The sequence below is a fragment of the Coturnix japonica genome, chromosome 2 (assembly GCF_054131305.1).
Source record: "Coturnix japonica strain WE chromosome 2, WE-NBRP24, whole genome shotgun sequence".
NCBI classification, from domain to species: domain Eukaryota; kingdom Metazoa; phylum Chordata; class Aves; order Galliformes; family Phasianidae; genus Coturnix; species Coturnix japonica.
The window spans coordinates 136546232-136566077 of record NC_140664.1 but is presented as its reverse complement, the minus strand read 5'-3'; the positions used below and the strand labels follow the sequence as shown (position 1 = coordinate 136566077).

The 19846-nt window shown below is 42.2% G+C and overlaps 1 protein-coding gene across 14 annotated transcripts in view; it reads right to left on the bottom strand.

The window, feature by feature from the left end:
• ALS2CL (ALS2 C-terminal like) overlaps positions 1 to 19846 on the bottom strand; it is a 54284-nt gene that overhangs the window by 1273 nt on the left and 33165 nt on the right. For 5 of the 14 annotated variants that reach the window (XM_015852969.3, XM_015852970.3, XM_015852967.3 and 2 more), the window contains exons 4-25: positions 19031 to 19096; positions 18421 to 18586; positions 17963 to 18091; positions 17546 to 17665; positions 15703 to 15779; positions 15247 to 15313; positions 14461 to 14657; positions 12154 to 12219; positions 11474 to 11572; positions 10277 to 10435; positions 9864 to 9975; positions 8246 to 8323; positions 6675 to 6802; positions 5777 to 5950; positions 5530 to 5623; positions 4825 to 4982; positions 3319 to 3387; positions 2536 to 2709; positions 2133 to 2175; positions 1869 to 1930; positions 1599 to 1748; positions 293 to 389 (exon numbers count right to left, since the gene is read on the bottom strand). In XM_015852969.3, the coding sequence (XP_015708455.2) occupies positions 293 to 389; positions 1599 to 1748; positions 1869 to 1930; positions 2133 to 2175; positions 2536 to 2709; positions 3319 to 3387; positions 4825 to 4982; positions 5530 to 5623; positions 5777 to 5950; positions 6675 to 6802; positions 8246 to 8323; positions 9864 to 9975; positions 10277 to 10435; positions 11474 to 11572; positions 12154 to 12219; positions 14461 to 14657; positions 15247 to 15313; positions 15703 to 15779; positions 17546 to 17665; positions 17963 to 18091; positions 18421 to 18586; positions 19031 to 19096 (2485 nt within the window). The remainder of the gene's footprint in view (positions 1 to 292; positions 390 to 1598; positions 1749 to 1868; positions 1931 to 2132; positions 2176 to 2535; positions 2710 to 3318; positions 3388 to 4824; positions 4983 to 5529; positions 5624 to 5776; positions 5951 to 6674; positions 6803 to 8245; positions 8324 to 9863; positions 9976 to 10276; positions 10436 to 11473; positions 11573 to 12153; positions 12220 to 14460; positions 14658 to 15246; positions 15314 to 15702; positions 15780 to 17545; positions 17666 to 17962; positions 18092 to 18420; positions 18587 to 19030; positions 19097 to 19846) is intronic. The other 9 variants (XR_014943242.1, XR_014943241.1, XR_014943240.1 and 6 more) reach the window with 4 other exon arrangements.

Here is a 19846-nt window from a genome sequence, read left to right as displayed (position 1 = left end):
CTGGGCAAGGAAAAGAGCAACCCATTAAGTTTATGAGCTTTGGAGCCAAGCTTTTGTCTCTCGCACAGAGCAAAGCTATAGTGGCCCCCAAGGCAAGATAAAAAGATTAAGTCTGCATATTATAAATTAACAGTGAAAGTACTCTCTTGACTAGGAGGAAAATAACCTGTGCTAAGCATGTAAATAGCCCTTTAAAATTAAATGAGAGTAGAGAGCATCAGTCTTTCTACCATTCAAGAAGGGCTCCCCTACAGCAGCTTGCAACTGTCGTCGTTAACACTCATTTTCTTACCTCCAATGCTGTTAATAGAAAGTCGTACAATCCTCCTTGATTAGTGGGGTCCATCAAGTCTCTGATCAGATGGATTTCAGCTCCCAGGTGCTGTATTCTGAAAGGAAAAGAAGCACTACAAGTAGAGCAAATCTCTGGGCACCAGCATTTACAGACACGTGTCTGAAATCAGATCTGGAAGTCCATTGCCGATTCTTTGTGCAGCACCTCCCAAAAGCTGAGTCCCTGAAGCATCCTGCATGACAGGATCTCAGCAAAGATGCCCAGTCATTAGAAAACTTCAGGTCCTCCATTTTGTGCACTCAGTCTCTTATTCCCCCTCCTCTGTCATCTACAATCAAGAAAGGCACCTAGCACACAAACCTGGGTCATCCTATGGAAATGCAGCAAAAGAAAATGCAAAAGAAAAAGCTTCTGGGTTTCAAGATTCAGCTCTAAGTTTAAATAGCTGGTTTTGGACACTGAAAACATTCAAGTCAGTCAAGGACTTGGACTCAAGACTTGCCAAATTAAAAAAAGCATAGTTTCATTCTACTGGATGTAAGCAGGTTCCTGCAGATCCAGTAAAAGCAACACAGGCACAGCCTCTTTGGCAGACATGTTATGTTTACAGTCACTCCTACATGAGAAAAATCTAATTACTAGATGGTCAGTATTCAAGACCTTCCTAGTCTCCAAACTGAACCACAGTGCTACACTGAGAACAGAGAAGTGACTTCTCATAGGCTTATGAGGGAAGAGAGTAGTCAACCCTTATCTGTTCAGTCTCAATACATAACACCAACTAATCCATCATCCTTTCTATAGCTCTTTCAAACCCCTTGAAAAAGAGATTAATAGGACTAACATCTGCAGGAAGGGCAGTAAGGTAAGCTGAGCACATTTCTTGCACATCTGAACTGCAGTGGAGGTGATCTTCCTTCTTAAGATCTGTTCTTCCTTCTCATCTCTCTCTCAACCCAGTGTGCAGATAATTCCTTTGGCAGCCTCAACATTTGGCCTTCAAAGACTTTATATTCCTATTTTTTATACAATAACCTTGAATGCCGGTCATACTGCATTTCTCAAGACAACCCTGGATGGACATCCAGGAAATCCCTAACCATACTATATCATAACCAACACTACTAGACCACAGCTGGCAGACTGTAGGCCACAAGAACCCAAATGCATCTCAGCAGAATGCACATTAAAAGACAACCTCCAGTTTTTCATTAATGTTATTTGGCTTGGAATGTAGAGATGCCCTTTCTTGGATTGAGTTAGTACACAACCATGGGATTGAGAAGTGAAAAGCACCACTTACTTAGCTCGTGATACAACATACATCAGGAGGGGCAAGAGATCATCCATAGGGAGCTTGTAGTCTTTCTCCACTACTCGGGACACAGTGCTCTCTATCTCCTCATATGTCTTCTGGAGGATCAGCAGTTTTTCCCGGGGATCCACTGTAGTGCTATCAGTGAGAAAACAGCTGTGTCAAAGATGTTTCTACTACACGGGTCAAGAGATAAAGCAGTAACACTTTGAAATTTCTACAGTAAGAGAAAGTGAGGAGTTAAAGGTGGTGACTTACATCAGCTTCTGCAAACACTCTGTGGCAGACAGGAAACACTTGTCTTTGATCAGGGACCGCCTCTGCAAAGGAGACAAAGAGTTGTACCTGTGTCAGATCATCTCCCCAGGAGCCACTTAATGCCTCCTCAGTGCTGGACATATTTACTGCAGTGTAGGGCCTCTGTGCTATCTTAAGTGAAGCTCCATCATAGGCTGGCACCAACATGTAGCTCTATACCATCTCACTAACATGCCAAATTTTGCTTTTAGGGCTATTTCTTACCTGGTTGGTTGTCAAGGTGAGGTCTTTCAGAGGCCAAAGGTGTCTGAAATAAGATTACAGAAATAGAAGTTTTAGAATGCAGATGCTTTCATCTCAACTCCGTTCTCAGTCAGTCTTCATTATTAATATCTCCCCACTGAAAGCCTTACAGGTGACAATACGTTGAGCTCTCTATTCTCAACCTCACGGCTAAAGGAAAAACGTAATAGCTCAGATTCATTGACCTGAATGCAGGGTTGATTCTACTTACAGATGGAAATCTAGGAAAGATTTCAATGCTGAAGCTAACAATGGATCAAGGAACTAACATGCTATACATTAGTGCCATCAGAGCTTACTCTGGCTGTTAGTTTCACAGCTGATATCAGTAGGATGCATTCTGAAGTAAGAAAAGGTCACTTACTTCTGTACATCCAGAAACTCCAGCAGCTTGATGTCAGGAAATAGGCTTAGGTCCACAATCCCTTGACAGTAGAGGTCATCTTCCCTTTCATGATAGAGCATGTAGAGCATGAATAGCTCAGGGTAGAAGCAGGGCAAGATCAGCGGAAGGACCACACTGTATGCCTTCTGGTCACTACAGCAGAGAAAAGAAAAGCTGAGTCCTATAGTGAAGTCTAGAATCTTGATATGACCAAAAACTACGCAGCTATACAGGAGCCAACATAAAAACACAACTCCTAAGACTGCAAAATCTGCAAAGAACACTTGTGATTTCTTAAGGAAGGAAGAATAAATTTCACAGATAAAGCCCTTTTCCAGCTGCTTACCATTCCATCAACCCTTTGAATTCACCCATCCCACACAGGGGTGTCTGCAGATTACAGTGAAAAGAAATCTAGACCAAGTTTGGATAGCTACAAAAATACACACAAACATATATATATATCTACCCCCTCAAGAAACCCAACACTTGAGTGTCTCCCACAATTCCTTGATGTGAGTTATCTTGCAAGGCTGTGTTCCATACACCTCCAAATCCCCACACCTTTATTCTGCTATGGAACACAATTAGGAGAAGCTGCTCTCCTGCAAATCACTGAAAGCTTTGAGCTCATAGAGAAAAGTGTGAGGATTAGACCTGAGTCAAGTGCACAAATGCAATCACATTAGCACTTACTGCATTTTAGAAGATACCTCATAGGTTCAAGCAGCCTAAGGTTAAGCAATCCATGGTAACACATACCTTACCTCTCCAACCACACATTTCATGGGCAGTTGACCTTTCTGTTCCAGTGCCAGATGGAGCAAACCCCTACAGCATAAGCAGAACAAAGTTACATTTGTCTGAAGACATAGTTTGTGCCTGTAGTCACTCTGTTCTCTCCTACACTGGAACCTCTGTTTAACAGAGCTTTATACAGTGATTTCTCTCTCCAGGAGCAGACTCTCTCTTAGCAGACTAAGTATCGCAATTCAAAGGCATTTTCCAATACCAGCAGAAGTTGCCAGAAATGAACAAGTGCTTTAAAATACAACTTCTGAAGGCTAGGGCAATCACTCCAGAAATCGTAACTAGTCTTCATTGAGCACCATCTGCTTGTATTCCCACTTAAGAGAGAGATGAGGTTTCATGATCAGTCACACCATTAAGTTCTCTAATTCATCTATGAACATTAGAGTATGGTCATATTCTACTCTAAAACAGTAGTTCGGGCTTATCACGAAGCTTCCAAACCAAAAGTGTGCAATAACAAAAAAAAGGAATGGGAAGATGTTGCCTGGTTTTGGCACAGATGCATCACTACAGAAACACCTTAGCCAGGTGCACAGCAGAGCAAGGTGGTTCCATCTCCCACACTCCACCTAAAAGGTCTTGAGTTATGAATGAAGCTTTCCAAGTACGCATTGAGCCCAGAAACTCATGAAGGTTCACATCAACCCCTGCTAAGGTCATCAGCCCTGTTGTACTGTTCATGAATGCAGTTTCCCTCTACTGCTCCATGTCACAACACAGACATATAACAGATATGGGACAAGTAACAGATATAGGACAAGTAACTCTCGCTGGCAGTCCTCCTCAAGTACTCAAGGCTACATTGATAAGAAAAGAGCTTTTATCCAGCCTAGCTTTTTCAATGCAATATCTTACCCAAGTGTAGTTAGAAGCAGAGCTAAAAAGATATTCAAACAGCAACACAGCCCCAGTTATACCTTTGATCCTGTTCTAATGTACCCATGGGCACAAGCACACAACTGAACAACCTCCATTTGGAGTTAATACCCATACCAGCCAAACCTCAGTGACATGCTTACACTGCATGTTCTTAACTCCTGTTGAGTCGAGGCATGTTAAGCTGAAATCATTTTTCACTCAAACACAGGTACTGAGTACCACTGCTTGCATGCTTTGATACACTTGCTACCCTTTGCTACCCTTGTTACTTATCTTGCTCATATTTGTGCTTATCTAAGTAAGTTATTATGAGTAAGAGCTCATTAAGCAGGTGTATCTCAATGATGGTTAGTCACATTAAAGCCATACCCCATGGTTTGTGTACTAAGTAATGGATGTAACACCTCCAAGGGCCATAAGAGCTTATTTAATGCAAGTATCTCTTCATCTAACACTGTTCTGAGGCAAGTATCCCAAAAAAATGTGGTGTGATATAAAACTGTCCTGACATAAAGGAATTATCCCAATGATCTACTTCATACACCCACTGGAAATGTCTCAGACTTCTTTACTTACTGGTAAAACTCCCATATTTTCTTTGCATAGTACTTGACTTCCTCTTGTGCCATAGTCAGCAAGTGTCTGTTGGCCCCAATCCCAGAGTAAGTTGCCTGAAAAGCTATTGTCAAGGCCTTCAGCAGCTTTCCCAGTGGGTGCAGAGAAGATTTCAATGCCTGATGATAGAGGAAAATTAAGTTTTACAAGCCATCAGTAGAGAAGAAATACTAAACAGCTACCCAGCTTTCCTTTGTCAGCAAATGAGAACAAGCCTGGAGAGAAAGATTATAATTTTGGTCTATTTTAAGTGCCAAATGCCCACTCTCCTGCTATCAGAAATAAATTTGCTTAGCAGAACTCGCTGCTGTGATGATCTTTGCTGTGATATGCAAAAAAGGGCAAAGGCTTCAAGGTATGCTTGGCTGAGTGAAAAACAACTTAAAAGTTCACAGAAGTAGATTAATCATTTCCAGCAACTGGTTATTTCCTGACAGTGTTTGAAAACCAAGAATAAAGCTCTGTCACCACTTTCCTGACCTGTCTGCCTGCATACAAAATGAATGCCCACAAAGCATGGAAGAAAACCCTCTTCTTCAGAAACCTAAGATATTCACACCCATTTAAGACAAGATTTTTGAAGTCACTGACTGTATTGCTGCTGCTTTATATTAGCACACAGAAGTTGCTATGACTTGGACAGACACAAAGCTTTTTAACCCTTACCTTCTCTAAATAGCTCTGTAGTGACCCCAGTTCATGGTGTTGGACAAGCTCTTCAAGAATATCTTCTGTCTTCCAGGAAACATCTTCAGTCCCCCTGAAAATGTGGACAGGTGAAGAATAAAAACCAGTTAGGCCAAATCCCAATTGATACTGCAGGTGGGACACAAGGGAGTTAATAGAACATAAGGAATTGTTCTGTCTACATAAATGGCTCCTCTGCTGCAATGATGGTATGCAGTACTCGTACCTTTGGCAGAAGAGATACTCCTGAGATTTCCGGAGCTCCTTGCTTGTTTGTATGTGGAATCCAGTAAAAGACTCCTCCATTTCTTCTTTACAGCCCGAATGGATGAACTCCAGGAACTGATCATAGATTCCCTTCCATCTCTTCTCTACCGGGAACTCCTTGAGGCCCAGCTGACTGCACAACATGACATGGCATTAGGCTTTTTCTTAAGGAAGGGTGCAATCATTTCAGACTTCACTTTTTAAATATAGAAAGTTCCCCTGAATGAGTTATTGATGCAAGAACTATGGGAGCAGAGAAGGTCACTAGTGCCTATCTGGTGATTCAGACAAAACAACTTCAGTCTATTATCCTGGCAATGAGATCCTTCAGGCTATAAGAAAATAATTCCTGGTGCATGGAACATCAGTAATTTGAAACTTTGTTGATTAATTGATCACAGGGCTTCTGCTCCACTCAGGAGTATTACTAAAGACAGACAGACTTTGCTACCTCTTTCCTTTACTACCTTCTTTGCTTTTCTGTCCTGGAAATATTGAGACAGGAGTACAGAGAGTCAGAAAAGGAGCAGGAGATATATTTTATCAACCTAGTTTTGTCTGTATAGCTTCAGGCCTGTCAGTGCATGTGTGCACGCATGAACAAATCACTTCCCAAACTCCCTTCACACTGAGGATGGGAGTATGAGTGGCCAGTGGGAAGACAGGGGCCGAATATCTGTTTTCTGCCTCCCATGTGGCATTAAGATTAATGGTAAGTTGTGCTCTCCTCTCCTCCTCCTCTCCCTGTATAAACACTAGACTTCAAACCCGCTACCCCTGTAGTGACTGATCCAGGGCTCTTCCAGGTGCTGTCAAAATACAAGCCACAACCCAAGAAATCAGCTGGTTTTGCTCACGCTTTGGTTATTCTCTCATCCAGCTGCTCGTTCGATGTATTCAGGATACCTTGCGTCTGAAGGCCTTGGCCCGATTTATTAGTAAAGGTTCCCTCCAGAATAAAGCCATTGGCGAATGATAGCTTTCCCTGCAAGAGAAATATGGGATTGGTGTGCCAAGATCTCATTAGCAACAGGAAACAAGCTGGACCAAGCCCTCCAATTCTCTTTTCCACAGAGCCAGATCCTGAAATGGTGACTAAGAACAACTTCCAACACTGATGTGTACATTTTTAGCATTCAAAACAGTAGTATCATTAAGGTAACGATCACTGGAGAAAACACATCCCCGATACCGAGTAACATCTAAAGGACTATGGAAGGCAAGGACCACCACAATCACAGAGTAAGATTTTTGTACTATACTTGACTACAAGAAGCCAATATCTTTGAGTTATAAAATTTTCTGGCTTGAAAGACATGAACTGCAATTTCTCCTCTATTTTTTCCACTGCTTGTTAAAACCACAAGCAAGTTTGGCCTCATAGATAGAGGGAAGCATAAGATAGACATCATAAAAGCTTTCAGAACATTTGCTGCTACCAAGAAAAACCTTAAATTCTCTGGGGCCAGTACAGTATAAGGCGTGCAGTAGCTTGATTGAAACTTAAAAGGATTTAATTAAACCAAATTCAAAAACAAACAATATTGAAACAAATCTGTCTTCCAAGGCAAACCTGAAATCCTTACTGCTAATAACAGGAGGCGTTCTATCTTCACATAATGAGCAGATTTTTCTAAGCCAACCACTCAAACTAAAAATCAGCTTTGGAGGAAGCTGCATTTAAACACTACAATCAGACTCTGCAAAATTCACCCCAACGCCTGTGGTTGAAGAAGATTATTATGACAAGTGCTTCCTCTCATGACAAGTCAGTAAATGACGGGGCTGATTTGCAGCTGCCATCACTCATCAGTTGTTAACGTCAGCTCAGTCTGAACCACACACTTCCCGTCAGACTTGCCATACATTTCTGTAACAAGCTGGAGGACTCGTTTTCGCTGCAATAGGGCACATAGTGAAAGACCAATTGAAAAAAAATGTTGAATGTACCAACACAGTGGCCAGACTATAAAAATCAAACTTCCAAGATCCTTCAGCTGTGTTAACACCTTGGCTGTGCTTACATAACACCGGTACTGTAATTCTGTTTTGTTCTCCACATCATTTCCTGAGCTCCTCAACCACTATAAAGGCTAAACCATTTGTTCTGAGAGTACAACATCCTGATTGCAACTGAAATGCAGCTAGAAGTCTCCAAAAAACAACAATAATAACAAAAAAAACCCAAACCCTTGAGTTAAAAACAATACAATGCCCTAAGCCCCATGCTGCTCGAAATCTCCCTGTTGCAGCTTCCATTGTGTGAATGAGAGTGTTAAAAGGAGAAACAAAACAAGATGTAACAAAAAAAAGACAAAATAAACTGTTGTTTCATCTCAGCCTTTCTATATAGTTGCTTGCTTTCCACAAACTAATGGATTAGTTAGTCAGAGTTCATACACTCTCCCTCCAGAAAATACGTGCCCACCTTTCCAACAAACGTTAGATCTTGCGTGAAGTTCCCTTCATAGACTGAGTCATCTTCCAATAGCAGAATCCCAGAACCCTTCATTTAAAAACAAAAGTAGTGAATTAATGACACTAAGTTCATACTGCAGTTTACCCAGACATAGCCACTGGCTTAAACTTACTTACAGGCTGCAGATCACAGAATTATCAAGGTTGGAAAAGACCTAGAAGATCACCTAGCCCAAGATACTAAGAATCTTTCTGAAAGCCCAGAATGTCATATGCAACATTAAAGAGAAAAGCAAGGACATGGTCTACAGACAGCCCAGTAGGCATCACAACATAGAGGAGATGTACTGAGTATCCAGGTGGTTTTAAATGACAGTACTACTACAATTATTTCCCTACAGCAAGGAATGAAAAGGTAGTTTCCCCACTCCAAGAGTGGTCACCAAGAATTGTGGTATGGATGAACTCATGGTCTTCCCAGTCCCATGACCTTCTGGTGACTCTAGCCAGCTGTGTCATTCTTTGTAAGCACATTAAGAGAAAAGAGGAAGGGTGGCTGCCATGTAGGATTAGCTTTGTCCTTTGCTGTGCAGTCAACAGGGCATTAATAAGATTCTCCTAAGCACTCATAAAATGACTCGCTCCATTGCCTCCCAGCTCCCATGGCTGCTTACAGTAGCATGCGTTTCAGGGAAAGAACACAGCGATGCAGAACAGACACGGAATAACGTATGCCAAAGGGGTAAATAGTTCTCACTAGAGTTTGGCCCAAGATTTGAACCCAGAAGTTTATACGTACCCACACCAGTCAGAAAATGTGGTCACTTTTAAAGCTGTAACACATTTTCCACTGGAATGGTTTTCTTAGTGGAAAGTGCCCTTTTTGGCAAAAACAAAAGGTTTCCAGGGGAAGCTTCTTGGCCCTACCAATTTTCCACTAGGAAAACTGAAGCGATTGCTCCCCACTTGGAAGCCTTGTGAAGTTAAAGGAGCCTTTGGCAGCTGGTAGTCCAAAAGACAGCTTTACTTTGATTCCCCACAGATGGAACTTGAATGGAAAGCCTTTACAACAGTTTCCATGCTAAACATTTTGTCCTAATTTGGTGTAAGAGGAGGGAAGTTGTTTGCTTTTTTAAATGTGAATTTTTCATGAGAAGAAATACTTTTATTTCCAAGCCAGCTCTCCCATGACAGTTCCTCACACCAACATCTAACTTTCAATGAACTGGAAAGACAACTTAAAGGCATGCTCACATTGACAAGGTAAAGACTTAATAATCTCCAAGACAGACACAGTATCATATTTACCAGCACGGCATTTGAAATGCAAGTTCACTTCTATAATTGATGACTGTTATGATGAACAGCTGAGAGGCTAAACCTATAAGTATCTTAGTATGAGCAAGAGGTGACAGCCACACTTCTTCCTACCTGTACTTCATGAAGGTGATAAGAAACAGAAGGCTTTATTCTTCAAAAAAAAGCTACTGTTGTAAAATATCAACGCTTAATTTTCCTTGCCTTTTTTTCCCTCAGAAACAAACTATAAAGTGAAAGCTTAATCTAGTCCTTGATGCAGGGGTTCCATGTCACATTACCTAGATAGTCCACTGAAAATGGATACTCACCACCATTTTATCAGCATGAAATGTCCTCTGATAGCAGACACCTGACTGGGTGACTACAATGCCTTGTCCATGTCTGTGATCATCAAGCCATGTTCCTATGTATCTCTCCCCTCTGAAAAGCAAGAGTAAAAAACATAAGCTTTTTCCTTGAATCACTATGTTTTAGTCAATTTGATGCATTGCATACAGAAGCTAGGTTTACCCAATACAATGCTCCATGAAGAACAAAAACCAGACTTATTGCACAGATCCAACTCAGATTCCCCAAGAGTTCCAAGCTGTAGAGCAGAGGCTGAATGCATTCCTCCCTTCATCCTCAATCTCCCCTGTCAGCACATGAGACTTTCCTCATGCCAACAGATGGGAAATACTGTCAGGCACCTAAAGCCATCTTTGATCCATGCTGTCTTTACCTGTCCTTGTCTTCCCAGACTCCATATCCATTCTTCTTGTCATTTTCCCACTGTCCTGTGTATTTAAATGGATGCTCAGCTGAGAAGTTCTCCAGTATGCCAAATCCTTGGCGCACATCGTCTTTGAAGTAGCCTTTGTAGACCATATCATTCCCATACCTGCAGGGAGCAAAACAGACTAAGACAGCGCATATTTGATAGCTATTATAGGAGCAGGAAGACAAGAAAATAAAGTAGATTGGGCTCATCTTCCTGCTAAACATCGCACATATTTGACTATTGGCTCTGGAGCTTGCAGTGATTCACTATTAGGAACGTGCATCACCCAATTCAAACACTCCACAGACAGCTTTCGGCATTATCTGAGGACATACCACTTAGGCCTGCAATTGTCTTGGGAGAGGCCACTCAGCCTTTGACCTCCTGCCAGTCAGGTCCCAGTTACGATTGATAAATCCAGGGTGGGAGTAGGTCAGACCAAGCAGGAAGCCAGAACTGCCTTCCCCTTCATACTCCCACCAACCACCCCTTCTCCTCGGGTCACCCATCAGGGAAGAAGAGCTTCTCACAGCTCTAGCCATGCTGGACAACAGATTTTCTTCACTGCTAGAGAAGAGAAAACAGCTAAACAGAGCTGTCATCTTTAATGGTCAACATGCTTTCATGTTTTACACTACACAGAAGCACAGCACTGTTCAGTTGACTTTAAGTCCCCTAGTGGCTTCTACATACACTATATTGTTCTATTTGTAAATAAGGAATATTATGTCCTTGTTTAAGTCCTCTCTGTAAGGTTTGGTTCAGACAGCACATTCGGATGAGAGAGAGAGAATGCTGTGCACTCCACCACATCTATCCAGGGCTGATTGCAAACCATGTGCTCTCTGCTCTACAACAACAGGAGAAAACACCAATGACAATCTCACTTATAAGACACAGAGGATATTTTGTTGGGTAGTAACAATGGTTTTAGCTCATGGGGAAGTTCTTACTGTTCCAGTATTCAGGAGACTTAGTGCTGATCAAGAAGCCATACCGCCCATCTCTGAAGCAAAAGTAAACAAAGCCAAAACCAAAAGCCAGTTAAGGCCTGAATTATCCTGGGTTTTACACTGCAACTGGGCCTGTGGGAACACTTCAGCCATTACACATACGGAGTTCCCTTTTCCCCAGAGTCCATCTTTGGCTTTTACTTACTCACAGATTCCATAGCCTCTCATCTTGCCCTCGTACCAGTGGCACTTATAGCAGTCATACCGGTCTTCAGATCGGCGAGGGACGAGGCATATTCCAAACCTTCAGGGTGCACATGGTAGAGGTCAGCACGACAAGTTACTCAGTTGTACTAGGTCAAGTTTAAAAACTAAGAATCTGCTAACAAGATTTTACATGACTGGGGATGGTTTTATTTCAGACACTAATGAACTGTTTTCTTAACCTCAACACAAAATATCCGAGGTCTGCATTTTCCTTTTAAAAAATATAATCTATTCTGGGATTCATGTAAAAATAAGGTATCTTAAAAGTCTTACTTTCAGAAAGTTCTAAAAGATACTTAAAAATTACTTTCCAAGGTATTTTATGTGAACTATTTCATTTGGATTCAGAGATCACAGGTGATATTCACCCAATCAGATGAAGGTAATCTCCATCAGAACAAGTCCTCTGCACTCTCTCTGTTTCTTTTTGTAGTCATTGGCAATTCACTAAGTTTCAACTCACTAAGTTTAATGTAGGTGTCCAAAATAGGACGAATAAATTGGGCTGTTACGGTGTGTTCCTGTTTCTCTAGGAGGAACAATTCCTCAGCTTATTTTGATAACAAATAAGCAATCGAGGTAGTTGCTTCTTTGTTTGGTTTTATTTTTAAGGCTTACCCATGCTCCAAGCCCTCTCTGAAATCTCCAACATGGTTGCGACCATCACGCCACTTCAGTGTCCCCCTGCAAGCGTTACATAAGGGTTATCATCAGCATCATTCACATTTGAACATAAACTATCAAGGCACAACCTAGAGATTGCTAAATTGAAACATTTCCTCTGTAGACAGAAAGAGAGAAGCTTCTTCATGCTCCTTGGACTGTACTGAAGGGTTTTAATTCTGTAATGTTTTAACGCCTTCGAATGAGCTGAAAGAATCTTCTTCCAAATTCCCTCATCTTAAAAGCATTTTTTTTTAGAGTTGCTGGGTTATTCATTTAGGACAATGTACACTATCCTTTTGTAATTACAGTGTAGTATGTGATTAAGCCAGCTGAAGTTCCAGCATGGCACATCCCTATAGACAAGTCAATGACACCATGGCCCAGAAATTCACTCCAACAGATGCTATGAAAACAAAAGAGACAAGCACTGCCCTAAAGGGATCATATCTTTCCATCTGTTTTTGTGCTGGGGTTGTAGAAATGATTACACGAGATAACAATGCAACAATGAGACTAGAACAGTCAGTGCAATGTGTGCTTGAATTATTGCACAGATAATGCACATCTGTGAATAAGCTTCCTCCAGCTCCCCACCTCCCCCTCCACCCACACCCACTCACTGTTTTAAACCTTGCATCAGCCCAGACACAGCCGTCTGCCTACAACCAAAGACAATACAATACAAGATGGTGCAGTACCAACGCCATGACGCACTGTCTTGACTTTCATCAAGGATGTTGTTCTAAACACCTACACAAGACAGACTTTCAGGTATTAGCACACAGTAAAGTGGTCAGATCAATTTACATACACTTAAAATACATCTCCTTTTGCTTTGCTAGTCTCAATGAAAGAAAAAGGGAGCAAATCACACAGAATGCTAGCTCTAGCCACAGGGATGGTTCAAGCTATTCTCAATGGGACTGGCTCCTTCCTCTACTTCAAGGCATCAGAAGTACTGGGAAAGAATGGCAAAGAATGCATAAGGTATTGCTGGAGAGCCCTGATTTGCACAACTGTAGCCTTCTGCTGGTGTGCTCTGCCATGCCAGTCTCTCCCTCAGAGGAAAACAAGCCATCAAGGCCAGCTTTGATCTCCTGTAAACCTGTATTAGTAGCAGGTCCCATGGAGGAGTGATTTCAGCAGTGGGAAGGAAAGCCTAGTAACTAAGCAATTAGTCAGTTCTGCCACAGGTTTCTTGGGATATTTAAGTCATGTAATCTTAAGCAACAGAGATATTCCTTCTTCACAACACTTCTCCAACCCTAAGACATTAAGAGGCAGAGTGCAAGGAAAGTGCATCTCTCTCTGTGCTGGCACACTGTGGTTTTCTAATCTCCATTGGTAATGCATGTGTCGGGTAAGTTGGAGGTTATGTAAAGAATTGCCTCAGGCTTAGCTCTACTCCAAACACCTACTTAATGCTGATTTGAAGGAAGGCAGTAGCTGTTCCAGAAAAGCTTTGAGATCAAGCTTTTGATTCCAGAAATTCTGCTTATTTTACGTCTCTTTTAAAACAAGTCACTCCGCTCTTATGGCTTCAACAGAAACAAACCATGCAAATAAATAAACAAGACCAAATCTGTGTCAAATTTAGGAAGTATGCGACTTCCACAACAATCTGTTTTGGTATCTTCAGCTCTATCAGTCCTCAAAGAGATTTTAGTTGGGATCGTTTAACCTTTCTTTCACAAATCACTCCTTTTATGCCAAGCTAATTCTTAAACTTGGGCTGGTGTAGTGAACAGTTCTCATGTTTTAATAGATTTTCACACCACAGGGAAATTCTTTTTGCTTTCTTGCAAGCAATGTTTTTATAATCATTGAGTTTTGTTTTATTCTTCTACCCTTCATTGTGATGGTAGGATTTTATGCCTCAGGCTGAAATTATAGTAATAAACATTAGCTCAAGTCTAACTCCTAATTATAAGCATAATCCAGTGCAGTGCTTTCAGTGTGATCATTACCACATTAGGGGCAGCCTCTACAATTTACTACATAAAACAGAGTAATTAGCAAGACATCTACTGTACAGTAGATCAGATGGCAGGCCTCAAGCTTGAACCAAGCCCTGAAAGCAAATAGGTATGTCTCAACTGCCCTCTGAATTTGTCCTCAACACCAGATTTCTCTGTGGAAGCAAGTGAGGCAGGAACCAGAGAAGCCAGCACACCCCCAGGAGAAGGCTCTGTCAGACCTGTTAGCATAGCCATACTTGCATGTTCTTGCCCATGAAGGGGGAAAAAAAGAGCTTCTTACTTGCCATGAGGCTTTCCCCAGTGCCATTCACCCTCATAGGACGCGCTTTTGAACTTGCTCTCCAGCCTGAAGACGTAAGTGAAGAAGCGGCAGGATGAGGGCTCGGTGCCTTCTCCAGTTTTACCCCAAAGGGGGAAATCTCGCTTCCCATTCAAAGCCTGTCGGATGGCTTGGTTCAGCTTCCACTGCCAAACAGCCTAGGAACAGAGGAAGAGGAGTGCTGAAGTGAAGAAAACAAAACAGCTCCCACCAGCGAGACACAGAATCAGAGAACATTCTGAGTTGGAAGAACCTCACAAAGATCACCAGGTCCAGCTCCTGGCTACATATGGCAGCACCCAAAACAAAACCTTATATCTGAGAGTGGTGTCCCAATGCTCCATGAGCTCCAGCAGCTCAGGGCCATGCCCACTGCCCTGGAGAGCTGTGCCATGCAGAGGAGGCAGTCCCTTCCCTCACCCAGCAGTGATTTAGTTAATGAAAAAAAAGAAAAAAAAGGGCCACAAAAATAACAGACAAAAGGCTTCAGCTACATTTAAGCAGCTATGGAGTCCAGTAATCTGTCTTCTAAATAAGAAGCTGAAATCACGCTGCTTAATGGTATGGAATCATAGATTGGTTTGGGTTGGAATGGACCTCAAAGATCATCTGTATATCAGCTTCCACTCAGTAGGCAACAACCTAATCCCACTACAGAGGTGCCATCCCCTCTATGCTGCTTCCCTATTTCAGGGCTCGCTATATGGTATTTTCAGGTGGAACAGAAAGGCCCTGACCACTGCTAACCTTCATCTGTGGGTCTTTGGCAGAGAGAACGAACGTTTCTTCTGGGGTTATAATGCGGAGTCCATGCCTGTGGAGCAAAAGACATTTGGGAGACTATGAAAAACATGTTTCAGTCAAAACAGAAGCTCATTTCTCCTTAAAAGCTAATGCTGTTTATGCAGCCAGTTTTTCTTTCTGAAGAGGTAATCAACTAATAAACTCATCTTTGTTCTCGATGACTGCAGCCAAAAACCATTACTAATTGATTTCAGTATGTCAGCAAATACCAGCAGTCCAAGTCCAAGCTACTGTGATCCCATCTGAGAAGCACTGCAGTTGCCTGTGGCCCAGAAGCAACCCCTCTAGGTGGAAAAAAGCTGATACAACACTTCGAACCATCCCCTCAGTTCCACAATCAAGTAATTAAGTTGAAAACATTCCCCACATACATCTCCCCAAGGAGAATTTCCCACTTACATTCCTGGAGCTGATTTCTCCCTGTAGGTTTCATCTACCCACACAAGCTTCAGATCAAAGCTCTGAAAGCTGTTTCCCTGGAACAAAAGGGAGAAGACATTATGTTGATATAAACATTACACTTTGCCCTTGCCACATCAATCCATTGAACAACAGGGCAAGATTGGCAGCACAGTAAATACTCTCTTTTATAGTACATGTATCCATCTGACATTATGGTGACAAACTTCAGAGACTGAAAAAAAGATGTAGGAGAAGGAAGAAAGTTATTAGTGTATCACTTACAAATGGTGGTCCACAAGGCCATGGCTACCATTAATAGTAACAGAATTTCTGTTCCATGGCGCCTTTTTAGACGGTACTGAGTTCTACAAAAGTTTCTTCCCTATCATATAACAGCATTCCCAAACCATCCCTGACACACAGCCCCTTCTAGTTTCACTCAAGATCTATCTAGTATATAGATACCAGATGATAACAGCCACACACAGCCTATGAGGACATTTGTGGAGTTGCTGTTTTAACTGAGAAAACACCAAACTGAGGAAATAGTTGAAATATTAGGTGAAGATCATGTTTAACATTGCATCTCCCTTCAATTTCTCAAGTCCAGGTGGCTACATTATAGAGCTGCATTCTCTAAGGATATAGTTGAACAAGGTTGGGTAACAGCATCATGGAGTTCCCATGAATTAATCACTAACGTATCTACCAGATTGGGATAGAAAAGAAGGTTCAGATTCCCAGCACCAGAGTCATAATCTGCAGTCCCCAGCCAGCAGACCAAGACAACCAGTCCAATCCCAGTTCAGTTATGTCTCCACATGCCTCAATAACAGTCATAGCAGCAGACGAGACATAGAGGGAGGGAACCGTTGAATGAGATGTCTACAATGCAGATATCTCTGTGTTGGATGGTTACTCTCAGCTCTCATCCTGGTTAATGGAATTGAGGGCATGATTCAACTCACCCTAATTTTGCCATCTAAAACAGGTCAGATGAACCGCACCCAGAGAGCATGTATTTCTCTCCCCTGACTATAAAGGGAGCCTGGGGGGGGGGGATCTGCTCAGTCCTAACAAATCCACAACATAAAGTTGAATGAGATAACTGCCATCCCATTGCATCAGGCCCTGACAACTGAGCTGTGTGGGTCTGCTCAGTGTTATCACAGGGACTCGTGTAAAGTAGCCCATAAGGTATATCAGCTCACACAGCAGTTGTGCCCAGATACCTGAGGCACTGACACATTACTAAAGAGCGAGCAGAGAGAGGTATATATGGAGATCCAAACTAGATTACACGTGTTGTCAGTCAGAGCAAGCAAAGCTGGACTTAACATGCTGCAGAACAGCTTTGAACAAACGCTATGTGTTCATCCAAGACACTCCCTGTCTGCTACACACTCTAGCCCTAAATCCCTGAGATAGCCCCAGCACACCTACAACTTCTACTCCCATGCCACTAGTGGGGTGGAACATGAAACATCGTATTTAGTCCTATGTGCAAGTGTTAACAGTGCAAGATCTTTGATTCACCAGGACCTCTTTGAATGAGCAAGAAAAATAAGCAGATTCATACATAGGCATGGACTTGGGTTACCACCCATGTTAGCTGGGTAGTACACATTCACTAGGGAAAAAGATATATAGATGCTCTTCTGTTCCTATTTTACCAGGCTTTCTTCTCTTACTATCTAGTGCAAACTATAGGTGCATGGATCTGAGACAGTTCTGAGAACAGCAAGTTCTGCTGCAGTTTCAGTATTACAGGAATATAAATTTCAGTGTCATTCATCTGTGCTGTTTTCTTCCAATCTCCCTTCAAGGCTGGAAAATTCACCTGAATTAGCACAAGGACATCATCAAAGAGCAAGATTCGGTCTGATCGATTTGTACTGGCAGAGATGGGAAGATTTTTGCTATCTTCCAGCAGCCTCCTTTCAGGAACACACAGCATGTCCTGCAAAACATCCACAAAGATCAAGGTTGTAGACCTAAAGCATCAGGAAATGATCTGCAAGAGGACATGCAAGTCAAGCCAATGGTGTTTGCAGATGCCAGCTGATAGCAGACAGAACAAGACACAGAGTTCAACCCCCACAAAGCTAGTGACCATACCCGTTTCTTCAAGGCTTCCACACTGTCCTGTTCTGCTGGCTTACAAACCAAGCCCCAAATGCATCATTTATGTCAAATTTCCTCCGTGGATAAACAGAAGCGTAAGAATGCTAAGGGAGCACCCCATCAAGCAACTCACCGTGAATTTGTAGCCCAAGGATTTCCATAACGCCTTGGTAAAACAAGCTTCATCCAGAACTTGGCTAACGAAAGACTTCAGCTTCCCATATTCATTGACAGCACTGCTAACAATGTCCTTTTCAGAGCCCTGATAGAGAAAGACAAGACTTGAATTATGCTTCAGGCATGGGCGAACAGGTCATCTACTCTCAAGGCCTCCCAAACCCAACACTATCCCTACCACCAGCAAATGTGTGAGATCTAAGGCCACTTACGTGTGCCTTAGCAGCTCTTCCCTATGATAAGCATTGCTTTGAGACCTTCATGTGGACTCTGCCCCACGAGTGCTTGTTACACTACCAGAAAACAACTTCCCCCCAGCCTCCTTTGGTTTCTATCCCAAACCACAGAGCACTACGACATCTACGTGAGTTTTTAACATGAGCCAGCAAAGTAACATCACATAAAGCTTCCTACCTCTTTGAGGACCTCATTCAGCTTGTTAAGGAGCAGTATATATTGCTCGATGTGGTCACGAATAGGTTTGTGAAGGACAGTATACAAGGCCAACGACATGGAGGTCTCAGAAGTGAAGTCTGTGAGGAACTGTTTCAGCACTGTCTTATGGTGCTTCCAGGCTTCACTGCACGGTGACATATTAAGAGAAAGGTTCATTAACTAATTGTTCTGCAAACTGCTGCTACTTTGTTTTCCAAACCTATTTGTTCTGCCTTGGCTCTGCTATCTTTGCAAACAGGAACCACACACACAGATGTACAGAATACGGCATAACATTCATGCTGGTTTGCACTCTGACTGACTCAGATGAAGTGACTGTAAGTCCTCTCATGCCCATCACTCATCCTTTCAGTTGCTATTTTCCATGAGACTCTGACAACATCTGGAGCAAGCAGTGGAAATTCCCTGCCAGATTCCCACAGAATCCTTTCTCAGGTCCCTCTCCTTACCTGAATTCCCAATTTTACTAAATACCACTCCCCAAAAATCTTTGAGCATTGCATAGCTGCAAACAGACACTGGGATATCTGTAGACTGTTCTTAAACAAAAGATTTTGAACCCACTGACCTTTTGCTCTTCGTGGCATGTTCGAAGCCATGGACTACGACATAGTTGGCAAAAGTGACAAAATACCTGTTAACAAGGGCAAACACAGAGGCAAACATCAGCAATGAGGTTTAAGTGGCACAAGGAAGAAGCTTGCCTGAAAATCCAATATCCACCTTTCCAAGGCATGCAGAGAGATATTGCTTTGTACCTCTCACTCTGGCTCACTCCCATTTATTCCATGTCAGCTCCTTGGCGTAAATCTTTCATTGACTTCTGCACTAACATTGATTTAGGAAGTTTAAGTCCTGGCTTTTAGCATAAGCAGAAGTGAAATTGTGCAGGAGCCCTGGAAAACAAATCTACAAAGGCTAAGCTTAGGATATCAGCTTCAGATGTATGAACTTCTTTTGCTTGAAGTAAAAACACATGATTTACTAATGGTAAATTTAAGTAGAAGTGTCCGTGTACATGTCAATGTATTTCATCTCTCACTAGAGGGAGTTCGAGCTGTACTTTTTGTTAGCAAACACCATGTTTTCTTCCAGTAGTGACTTCAGACAAGCATTCTGTCCAGATTCAATTATCATTTGTTCAATTTTCAGGATCATGTATTTACTGCTGATTTTCAGGCCCCAACATAGAGCTTTTGCATACTCCTATTCCACTCCAAAAAGGAAAGACATCATAGGATTAAGGCTGCACAGAGTGAATCAGCAAAGGTGGGCAGGAATCAACACCCAAATCCAGGTTTAATTGCAAAATGAGAGGAAAAGAGATCTTCAGATGAGTTCCTCCTTAGTGTCAGCTGAAATTTCAGCACCAATTTTCATCTCC